At 32.3% G+C, this 12,045-nt stretch overlaps 1 protein-coding gene across 1 annotated transcript in view; it reads left to right on the top strand.

Annotated features, from left to right (window-relative positions):
• Window positions 1-12,045, top strand: part of LOC129226629 (protein phosphatase methylesterase 1-like) — a 50,256-nt gene that overhangs the window by 24,527 nt on the left and 13,684 nt on the right. Inside the window, exons 8-9 of the mRNA XM_054861259.1 lie at window positions 1,810-1,900; window positions 3,710-3,775. Coding sequence (XP_054717234.1) covers window positions 1,810-1,900; window positions 3,710-3,775 — 157 coding nt within the window. The remainder of the gene's footprint in view (window positions 1-1,809; window positions 1,901-3,709; window positions 3,776-12,045) is intronic.

The following is a 12,045-nucleotide window of genomic DNA, read 5'->3' as shown; positions in this document are numbered from 1 at the left end:
TATATTTCTTAAAAATGCTAGTGAAATCCGGTAACAACGAATAACAATACAACTCTATATTCATTTTAACAAGGTAGATTTTCAGTCTCACTTCAAAAACCATTCATTGCTTGAATTCCATTACAAAGAAATTCCCTTTACAACAAACAAAATTTGGGGTCTCCTGAAGTGTGTTGTACCAGGATTTCATTGAGTACCTTTTTTTCTCCCCATGGCTTCATGTTCTAATCTGTGCAAAAGTTAATTGGACCAAAATCCGGATGATGCTTTGAAAGTGCTTAAATTTTCTTGTGCTTGATAAAACTCTAAACATGTCGTCATACTTTTAGAAAACTTTCTGAAACTAAATTGGAGTGATCAACTAGTTTGCATGTGCGTAAATCTTGCCAAAAGTGTGGATGCTTTTCTGTGAGTCCTGCACAAAAGAAACAGGGTGTAATTTGCTAAATAAAGATAATTCAACTGGATATGATGCATTGAATAAATCATGATCTGTTTTGAGCAATCAGAAAGAAACTGCTGTATACGGAAAACTGGAAGTTTGAACCGCTTTTCACAAATACATTTTATATTATTTTCTGACCGTTAGAATTTTTCCGAATGGACAATATGTATGTCCTTTTGAAGACTGGCAACTTTTTGCATCTTTTTTTTCTTTAAATTGTATATTCATTTTTTTATTGGCAATTTTTCAAGAGAGTCCAAATCGGGTAAAACTCCCCGTTTAAGGCAGGTTTGACGCACAAAGATTAAAGTTGAAAAATTATCCTGAAATAAGTATCCCGAATAGTAACATATGTAATTAAATGCTATTACAAACAACCGGCAATGATAACCTCTAAAGAAATAACTACAAACGGTCAAATGAGTTTAATTGAATCAGCAGAAATTATGATTGCTAGAAATGTCTCTCTCAAATTTCATTTTCAAAGTGCCTCTACTGATCAAATTTCATTCTTCATCTCTGTGCCTCTACTGATCATTTGATGAGAGAGCTTAAGCAAGTGAAGTGAGAATGCAAGTAAAAAACAAGTTTACAGTTTTTTAGTATATTTATCTGAGTTCACAAATAATTCAATTTACTTTTCTTTAACGATGAATAGTACAGGAGCAATGAGCTTGCAATGAAAAAAAATTATTATTATGCCTGAGAAAGACATTCCTTTACCTACTGGTTAAATTTTTTTGTGCATAATGCATAGCTGCCAAATATATCTTTTTTTTTTGCAGGAGCAAACAATGGCATATTTTCAGTAAGTTACCGCCCTATAACCAGAGCTAAGGCAAAAATACATGAAATACACAACCAGCTCAGTCATTCCAGCCGAGGACTGCAGTTTTGTGCTTATTAGCACTCATCAGCCCGGCATAGGAAGTGGCTGAGCTGAATTTAGACCATTATATATGGGCCTTATTTTCATATTTTGGGCAAGAGAAAAGAAATTTGTTATCGCGTAACCACACATTTTCTAGATTTTTATACAACTTCCACTATTTATCTCAAACTAATATTAGGTGATAATTATATTGGATCTAAACTTTATCATTCCTTGTTTTTATTAAACTTTAAACAGCATTTTTGGATAAAATCTGAGCGACGGAGGTGAATGTCAGGATCGTAACCATGGAATGGCCCACATGCTTAAATACTTGATAAATGCACCTGTTAAATTATTCTTTTTGTTCTTTGTGTGCAAGACTTTAAGTCTTGATGTAGTATTATTTCAAAATTTAAATATTATCACAGAGCAAACGTGAGGTTACTCTGAATCTAGAACTCGTATTATTTTTTTTTTCTCTCATTTTTAGGAACAGCAATGGATGCGTTACAAAGTATGCAGAGTTTTTTGCGTAGTCGTCCCCCATCATTTTTCAATCTCCAAACAGCTATTGAATGGTGGTAAGCTATCTATCTATTTATTCCCCCCCCCCCATGAAAATTGTAAGCAGTTGTTTGTATATAACGAATAAATACCTTTGTGCTGCAAATTAAAATAATCAATTAACCAACTTTTTAAGCACAAAAATTGCAAATTACTGCAGACACGTGTTTTGGGGTTACAAGGAGTACCTATTTCAATGCAAAGAAGTGTGAGCTTTTCTGGATGAAAAGTCACCCGATAAAATTCTTTTCTCGGATGACTTTTCATCCAGAAGCTCACACTTCTTTGCATTGAAAAAGTTGTTCCTTGTAAAACCAAAATACGTGTCTGCAGTAATTTGCAATTTTTGTGCTTCAAAACATTGCTCAATTGATTATTTTCTTCGTTTGTATCTTTTTTTTTTGTAAGCATGGGCATCTTTCATTCTTTTTTCATAAGTAAGTAGTAGAGACAGGGCATCCGCTCATCTAAAAATCATGGAAAGCCATAGATTTTGACCATGATCAAATTTAGTCGTGGAAAGTCATGATTTTTAGAAAATGCTCAAAAATCATGGAAACTGAAAATTCGTCAGGGATTTTGAGTTCAAGAGCATATATATTTGCCAAATTTTAGAGATCAAGTGCACAATTTATGCATTTTAGCGGTTTTTCAAGCTTCACTTTAGGCTTCACAATTTCCATGATTCAGCAAGCTTAAAAATAATGAATAATTTGTAAGTTTGTATTGATATCAGAATGATAAATGTCCAAGCTATGTTGGCTGTCTTTTCATCCATGAGCTCATTTATTTTCAATTGAAAAAGGAATTTCTTAAAACCTGAAACACTTTTATACAGTAATCTGCAATTTTGTTTAATTAATCGATATTACAGTCGAACCTCGTTAACATGAACTCGCTTAATGCGAAATTTCGATTAGTGTGAAATAAATGCCCTCAGATAAAACTACAAATTAGTGTTAAATCAATCACTTAACACGAAGAAGATTTAGCCGAAATCCCGCAAAAGACTAATACAATTTTAAGGTCTTGAAGAAAATAGGGAAGAGAAAAAAGAAAATCCCCATACTTTTACATGAAATTACTTTCAAAAGTCGAAAAAAAATCCTCTCCTTCTGTGGGAAAGTAGGAAAACCACATTGCTTCAAGAAAGTACGAACTTTAGCTGTCGCCTATGCTTGCAGTAAAAAAGCTTGGATGAAGAGTGGAATCTTCACCAAGTGACTGACAAACCTAGATTTAAAATTTCATGGTTTAAAAAAAAAGTCTAATCCCGGACACCTGTTCTGCCGATGTAGAGGTTTATGGTCTAAAAGCAATAAAGTGTTTTTTTACCTGTCAACACAGCAGCAAAAATCCAGTCTTGCGATCAAAGAAAAATCAGATGTTTGAAAATACACTGTCATAGAGAAATGATCCGAATCGCCATTGTCTTTTTCGAATTACTTGTGTTTCTTACTATAAATTTTGATCCTTGGGTGTACATTTTTGTACAAAGGTACTTAGGTTCCTATATTTTCTGAGATACAAAAACAAAAAAAAAAAACTTTTCTGCTTACACAAAATCCAGTAAACTTCGAAACCAGTTAGCGCGAAATTCGGTTAACACGAAATATTTTGGCGTCCCTGTGGAGTTCGTGTTAATGAGGTTTGAGTGTATTTCTTATTTAGCTTTTCAAGCACTAAATCATTTATTCTACTCTGAAATCATTATTTGTGGTAATGTGAGTTATGCATTGTCTGCTGTGTTTTTATCATACAGTCATGTATTGCTTCTTTTGGCACATAATAATGTTAAAAGTTAATTTTTCTCTCTCCTTTTACAGTGTGCGTAGTGGGCAAGTTAGGAATGTTGAATCGGCTAAAGTATCCATGCCTGGACAGCTGAAGAAGTAAATTGCTATACATCAATTTTATAAATTTGTTGAAATATCTATAATCGCACTTTAATTGGTTAAAGCAAACTTGGAAAAATAACGTTTTGCTATTGGTCAAGGCTTACTTGAAGCTCTCTCTGAGGTCCTCAATTTTCTTAAATTAATCCTTTTCTTTTGTCTATATTTTATTCATTTATTTCTCATTGGTTGTTTTACATTAGAAGCATATTAATTGGTTAACTTACTAATCCTGGACTAAAACTATAAATAGTCTATGTGCTTACTCTACTTTGGTTCTTTGGTTATTAAGTATTACATATTTGTCATTGTTTATGTAGATAGTTTCTTCAACATTAATAAATGTGTTTTCGATCCACGGCATGATAATCATTTAATATTCTCAACAGCAGAGCGTGGTTCTTGAGATTTTTGACACGAGCGATTGCAGCCGTTGAGTTCTGAATTTTATCATTCACGAGATTATTACTAGTGAAATATGGCTTCTTCAAGTAACAGTAATGTTAAGGAAAAAGAAGTGTTCGGTGTTGTGCCATTTGATGGAACTAATTTTATTGTGTGGTGTCGCAGAGTTCAGGTTGTGTTTTCGGCCAAGGAACTGGATATATTTTTGGAAGAGGAAGCAGCGGCGGACAATGTCGCAGATGTTTTGAAGTCAAAAAAGGCTTATGCTGTAATACTTGCGCTTTTAAATGACAATATTCTTGCTTCTCTTCAAAGTGAAGACACTGCATGTAAAATATGGAAGAAACTGCAGTCTACATATAAAGATAAGGGAACCGTCAAATTTTGACACGTAAACGTTTAGCAATGGCAAGAAAACAGAATGACGTGTCAATGCAGGGTGGCGACAGATCAGGGAGATCAGGGAAAAGTCAGGGAACTTTATTAATCAGGGAAAAGTCAGGGAAATATCAGGGAATTTTGAAAAATAACAAAAAATCAGGGAAAATTGATTTTATGAAGAAAAAAATTTTTTTTTGCTTTACAAAATTAAGTACTCTAATTCCCTATGCATTTTCTGCCAATTATTTGTTTTAAAAAAAAGTAAAATAAATGACGTGCGATTATACACTGCCGCATATTTGTGCATCTTTTTTACTAAACGTCAAAGTATTGAATCTTACTTATTAACCACAGGATGAACTTCCTAAGATTGCTTCTGTGTCTGTTAGGTTGTTTATTTTACCTAGCTTGAAATTTCCTTATACGCTTTCAATGCTACATAATATAAACAACCATACAGGCAAAGAGGAAGCCTTCATTCCTTTGCCTTTATTCCATTGTCTCGAAGAAATTAGTGTACTGTAATCATGATTTCAAGAAGAAATCTTTGATTTTTGAATTAAGACCTTAAAACCTTAAAAGTTATTACTTCTTCACATTTTTAATTTAATTACTAGAATTGAACTTTCAATTAAAAAAAAAACTTTGTTTTTTGCTGTTATACTATTTGTTGTCACCGCAGATTATAAAGGTTTTCTTTTCTTCAGACTTAAGGGATTCTTTAATTTTATAACCAAATTGTATTCTTCTTTCATATATTTTGAAATTAACTAATTGATTTTTTTTCTTGCATTTCAAAGTTGTTTGTTACAAAAGCAATCTAAGATTTTTTTTCATTACATACTGAAATCATTTGAAATAGAGTTAACTTGTGTACTTAAGTAAATATCTTTATTTTTTTATTGTTAAAATGCTGTATTCATTCATTAAAACCTATGTTATTGATGAGAGAAAAGCTCCTTATGAATGGATGTCAAATGGTTTCATCTGTTTTGCATAAATATGTCAATTAGTTATATAAGAACAACTACATTACTTCAATTCTTTTACTATTACTTGTTATTCTTGCAACAATTATTATACTGTTTGAAAACTTAGTTCAAAATAATTTCAATTACTTTTTAGTTCTATCATAAATACACATGTTTTTAAGAGTAATTTTAATAGTTTCTCAAAATTCTTATGCTAAGTGGTTTCTGGAAGTAAAATATATTTTTTTTTTAAATTTTCTATAATTTTTCCGTGTAGAAAAATTTAATATACTGTTTTGTAGGGGGTTTTTTCCCAAAAAAATTGACTTGATATGTTTTTTAAAACCATCTTATTAAAAAAGTAGCATCTTTTTAAAATATCTTTAGTTCAACAACTTTACACAACTTAAAACGTTTAAAATACTGCATTTTATACAAACATACAATGGATTTCAAGTAGAGCAAAGAAAGAAAACATTATCATTGGTAACGTAAATCAGGGAAATTTGGTGAACCTAATCAGGGAAATCAGGGAAAAGTCAGGGAACTTTTTTTCACAGTTCCTGTCGCCACCCTGCAATGAGAAGTCACATTGACGATATGCTAAATTTAGTTAGTGATTTACGCATCTCCGGAACGGAAGTAAGTGACTTTGATGTTATTGTTTACATTCTCATGTCTTTGCCAAAAGAATATGAAACTGTTAGAATACCACTTGAGAATCAACCAAGTGAATCTTTGAATTTAGATTTTGTTACTAAAAGACTTATTGACGCTGAAGCACTTATACATGATTTTAAAGGTGAAAATAAGAGTGAATATGTGAAATCATTCTCTAACAATGTTGCTTTTAAAACTACTAATAAGGATTACTTTTGCGGTTTTTGCAAAACAAAAGGACACACTGCTAAGTTTTGTAGGAAGAAAAATGTGTGCTACAAATGCGGAAAATCGGGACATTATAAACGTGACTGTAAAACTGTTAAATCACATGACAAACAACAACAATCTCCGGCGTTATCTTTTATATCGGGTGAATCAGGATCTAATACGTTTATTATTGATTCAAGTAGTACGTCTCATATGTCTTCTTGCAAGGAATGGTTTTCCTCTTTGAAGCCTGCTTCTGGAAATATTAAATGTGCTTCAAAATCAACACTGCTTGAAGTGAAAGGCATTGGAAATATACTAGGGAAAACTTCTAGTGGAGTTCAGATAACTCTGAAAGATGTACTTTTTGTTCCTGATCTTAGTTCTCATCTGCTGTCTGTAAGAAAAATTGAAGCAGCAGGACTTACTGTGGTGTTTAAAAATGAACAAGTATTTATAGGAAATGAAAATGACTGTATTGTGTTTGGTCATCGTGTTGACAGTGGAATGAATATACATTAGTGATTTTGTGCCTGAAAATGAAAGTGTGTTTTCCGCTACTGAAAATGATTTGTGGCATCGTAGATATGGACATTCTTCAAATAAAGTTTTACATGTCCTAGGATTACCTACGTCAACATCTTTCTGTGAGGTTTGCGTGCAAGCTAAACAAAGTGCTTCACCATTGGGAAAGGGTCCTAGAGAAAGAGAAGAAAAAGCAATGACCATGGTACATACTGATGTTTGTGGAGCCTTTGAGCCAGAAACATATTCGGGTGAAAAATATTTCATGACAATAGTTGATGATTATTCACGGTTTATGGAAGTGCGCTTAATCAAGAGAAAAAGTGATGTGGCCGAGGAACTGATACAGTTTTTAAAAACTAACACTTCAGTTAAAAGAATCAGATGTGACAATGCTAAGGAATATGTCACAGGAGAACTTGCTAAATATGCTAATAGTCAAGGAATTATAATCGACCCTGCTCCACCATATACTCCATCTTTAAATGGAGTGGCCGAAAGAGCTAACAGAAGTCTTTTGGATAAAGCACGAGCAATGATTTACGAGTACAATTTGTCAAAGAAATTGTGGGGACCAGCAGTTCTTACTGCAGCCTACCTTTTAAACTGGTTACCTAACAGTTCAATTGAAAACCAAACGCCATTCTACTTGAAGTATGAAAGAGATCCAGATTTAAGTAATCTACATGTATTTGGATGCAACGCTTATATGCTTCTTCCTGCATCGCAAAGAAAGAAATTGGATAAAAAGAGTAAGAAAATGATTTTCGTTGGTTATTCTACAATGGGATTTCGTCTGATGGATCCAGTGACAAAACGCATAACTGTGTCTAGAAATGTGAAGTTTAATGAAGAAAAGAAAGTTGTGATTGAAAGAAGAAAATATATTTTTGAAAATGTTGACACAAGTGAATCTGACTTTGAACATGATGATGTTCAAGAGAAGAATTTTTCAGATGGAAATCATGAAAGAGATGATGAAACTTGTGATGCTGAAAATATGCAAAGAAAATCTGTACAACATTCAAGGCCGCCTATTCGTTATCCTAATCCTGAAGTATACGAAGCAATGTTTGCTCACCAAGAAATCACGTTTGAAGAAATGTTATTCTTCCAATGGATGAGCAACAGCGATGGAAAGAAGCTATGACTGAAGAGATGCAATGCTTGAAAGAAAATAAAGTCTGGGATTTAGAAGATTTGCCTCCTGACAAACAGTCTATTTCCTCCAAATGGGTTCTCCGACGGAAAAGAGACGGGAAATACAGGGCCAGACTTGTAGCTCGTGGATTCATGCAAAAGGAAGGCCGGGATTTTTCTTTTACGTATTCGCCAGTGATCAGCATTCCTGCGCTACGTGTTGTTTTAATACTTATACTGAATGAAGAACTAAATGTTTTTGTGCTTGATGTTAAAACTGCATTTTTGAACGGTGATCTAAAAGAAACAGTTTACATGGATCAACCAAAAGGTTTCGATGACAACTCGGGTAAGAAATGTAAACTTAAAAAGAGTGTATGGTTTGAAACAAGCTCCTCGACAGTGGTTTCAAAATTTTTCTAACTTTGTAATACAGTTAGGATTTACACAACTAAACAGTGAGTCATGTATTTTCATAAGAAATGTAAAGGGAAAGAAAGTCATAATAGCTCTTTATGTAGATGACTTGCTAATTGCTGGTTCAGATAATCAGGAAGTTAATGTTATTATTTCTCTTTTATCTCGTAAATTTCAAATGTCGAAAATAGAAAAAGCTAGTGAATTTCTAGGTATTAAAATGCAATTTACTTCAAATTCTCTATTTTTGGATCAGCAGTCTTACATTGAAAATCTGTTGCTTAAATATAATATGTCAGAATGTAAACCTAGTGTTATTCCTATGGAGCCAAAATCTACTGCTGCTGACTTTCAAATAGGTAATGTTTTTCATGGACCATATCGTGAACTTGTGGGTTCCTTGTTGTATTTAGCATATGTTTCTAGACCTGACATTCTATTTGCAGTAAATTGTTTGAGTCAGCTTCAAGAGCACCCGACTGATTCCGCTTGGTGTGCATTAAAGAAAATTTTGAGGTATCTAAAAGGGACATTAAATATGAAAATTGAGTACAAAAAGTCCGATTTAAGTTACAGTAAATTGTCTATGTACGTTGATGCCGACTGGGGCTCAAATTCAAGCGATAGAAAGTCAGTGTCTGGATACTTTATAATGTTTTGTAATTGTCCTGTATTGTGGTGCTGCAATAAGCAAAAATGTATAGCTCTCTCTCATCAACAGAAGCTGAAGTTATTGCTTTGTGCAAAGGATTACAAAATTTTCTATGGTTAAAAAATATTGTTTGTGAGATCTCAAATGTTAACTCTTGTTATTTTTGAAGACAACCAGTCATGCATTAAATTTGTATCTAATGAAAATAATTTTGATAGAATGAAGCACATAGATATCAAGTTAAAGTTTGTTTGTAATGCTTTAAGTGCAAATAATATTAAAATAGAATATATCTGTACAAGTAAGCAAGTGGCTGATATTTTAACTAAAGCTTTGCCGAAACTCAAGTTTCAGGAACTGTTGTCAATTTGTAATTTTAAATGTGTTTAATTTCTTTTTGTATAATGTGCGATTATGGGGGGAGTGTTGAAATATCTATAATCGCACTTTAATTGGTTAAAGCAAACTTGGAAAAATAACGTTTTGCTATTGGTCAAGGCTTACTTGAAGCTCTCTCTGAGGTCCTCAATTTTCTTAAGTTAATCCTTTTCTGTTGTCTATATTTTATTCATTTATTTCTCATTGGTTGTTTTACATTAGAAGCATATTAATTGGTTAACTTACTAATCCTGGACTAAAACTATAAATAGTCTATGTGCTTACTCTACTTTGGTTCTTTAGTTATTAAGTATTACATATTTTTCATTGTTTATGTAGATAGTTTCTTCAACATTAATAAATGTGTTTTTGATCCACGGCATGATAATCATTTAATATTCTCAACAAAATTCAACTAAATTCTCTTTGTAATTTTGTATGGAGCATGTTTTAAAATCAAATTTAAGAATGTTTCTTATAAAGTACCTATTGTTTAAAATTTCCATGGTGAAAATTGATATCTCGTGCAAAAAATGATGCAAAATTCAGTGTAAAACCTTCACTTGGCAGTGCAAATAAAGTATAGGTAAGTTTAATACAGTATAGGAACTCAATTTTGAAATCCTGCAGACCTGAAACCCAGAAAATTTTGTCTCCCACCCCCCAAGTATGCTTTGATTGAGATCGATGAAGAAAAAAAAAATTGGCTTAAACATAAATTGAATTTGGAAAAACAAGCTCAATATCGCACAATACGATATTTTAACTATTTTGGGAATCAGGATCTAAAATCCAGAAAGGTTCAACAATCGCTATTATAACTGTTTCTTGCATTAGTTTGCTACAAGCTATAATAGATGTAGATATTTAAAATGTTCCTCTCCTCACTCTAAAGCATTTTTCTAATGTATCTATGCTCCTTTTGCACATTCCATTCAGTTTTTGTTATTTTAGCAGTTGATTTCAGATGATATCAAAAGCATCAAGTTTCTTTACGTTTCAATATGCCATTTGAGATTTTCTATTTTTATATTAACTTATATATAGATGCACATAAGTGGCTTTCTTTATTTGTATTACACTTACTGTTAAGCAAGATTCTCATGTTGTTCCTTCTTATGTTCTCAGGTGAGATTTAAAAAAAAAAAATTCTGTTTTAATAATGCATTTACGTAAAATTACTACAAGCCAAAAAAATTTCTGCCAAAACAAAATTTTAATTTTTAGTCCATTAAGAGGACTGTTGTATTTTCTAAAGATTTCCTTCCATCTTATTTCTGAATTTTTTTTTTTTTTTTCAAAATTTCTTGCAAAAAATTGATGTCATGATGTTTAACATTGTGTCCACAATTCCCTTTACAATTTTTTTTTTTTTTTTTTTGGCCCACGAACAAAAAAAATATGTGATCCTAGAAGTATTTTCAATGCTGATTTCAGATCCACAATCAGAATTTTTCTATGACCCACAGTTTTTTTGTGACACACATGCCCTACATTACAGTTATACACATATTTATATCTTAAGCTATTACCTGTATCAAATTCCCTGGATTGAAAAATGGCTGCGGATGACAATTTTCCGGAATATTTGGCTTCTGGAACATCTCTCTTAAGTGACCAACAATAATCAGCCAACATACTCACATTCCATTTTCCTTACTACCTTTTTTCTAGAACTGAAATGTCTTGGTGAAAATGTTCACCCTGCTCATCACTGACAGAGCCAAGGTTTTCGGGAAAGAAGTTGAGATGAAAATGCATAAAATGAATTCTTAAGGACATGTTACATCCCATCGTTTTAAATGAGCGAAAGAGATCACTATTTCTTCGTAATTTTCAAATTTATAATTTCCCAAAAAGTTTTTTGTCACACTCTTAAATGACGACCATGCTTCCTTTTCAATTGGAGTTAACACATCATCAAAGCTTGAATCATTGATTAAATTTCTAATTTGGGGACCAACAAAGATTCCTTCTTTAATTTTGGCATGACAATTTTGAGGAAACTTTTTCATTAAAAAAGCAAATGAAGGACCCTCTTTATCCATAGCCTTAACAAAATTTTAAAAAGCCCTAACTTGATGTGCAGCGGTGGTAATAAAATTTGATCCAATTTTACAAGTGGAACTTCTTGTATATTCTTTTCTTCAGGAATAAAGGACTTAGGCTTTGGTCACTGCTTTTTTATGTAATGTTGTTTTCTATTACGGCTATCCCATTTGCACAAGAAACAACAAAATTTAGTGTAGCCAAGTCGTAACTCGAGAAATAAAGCAACTACTTTTAAATCTGCGCAGATCTTTCATTTGTGTTCATCATATTGAATTTATCCAAAATTATTTCATGCTCTCATAAATTTCTTTCATATTCGTAGCAGAAGCAATTGGCACAGAAGGAAATTTAATGCCATTATGTAATAGTACCCCTTTTAAGCTACTTTTAGAGGAGTCAATGAAAAGTCTCCAATCATTTGAAATATATTCGTGATTCACTGCCTGAAACAAGCCAGAAATATTGTTCCAATAGAC

Source organism: Uloborus diversus, chromosome 7 (assembly GCF_026930045.1).
Source record: "Uloborus diversus isolate 005 chromosome 7, Udiv.v.3.1, whole genome shotgun sequence".
Classification (NCBI taxonomy): Eukaryota; Metazoa; Arthropoda; class Arachnida; order Araneae; family Uloboridae; genus Uloborus; species Uloborus diversus.
This window is presented reverse-complemented; position numbering and strand designations above follow the sequence as displayed.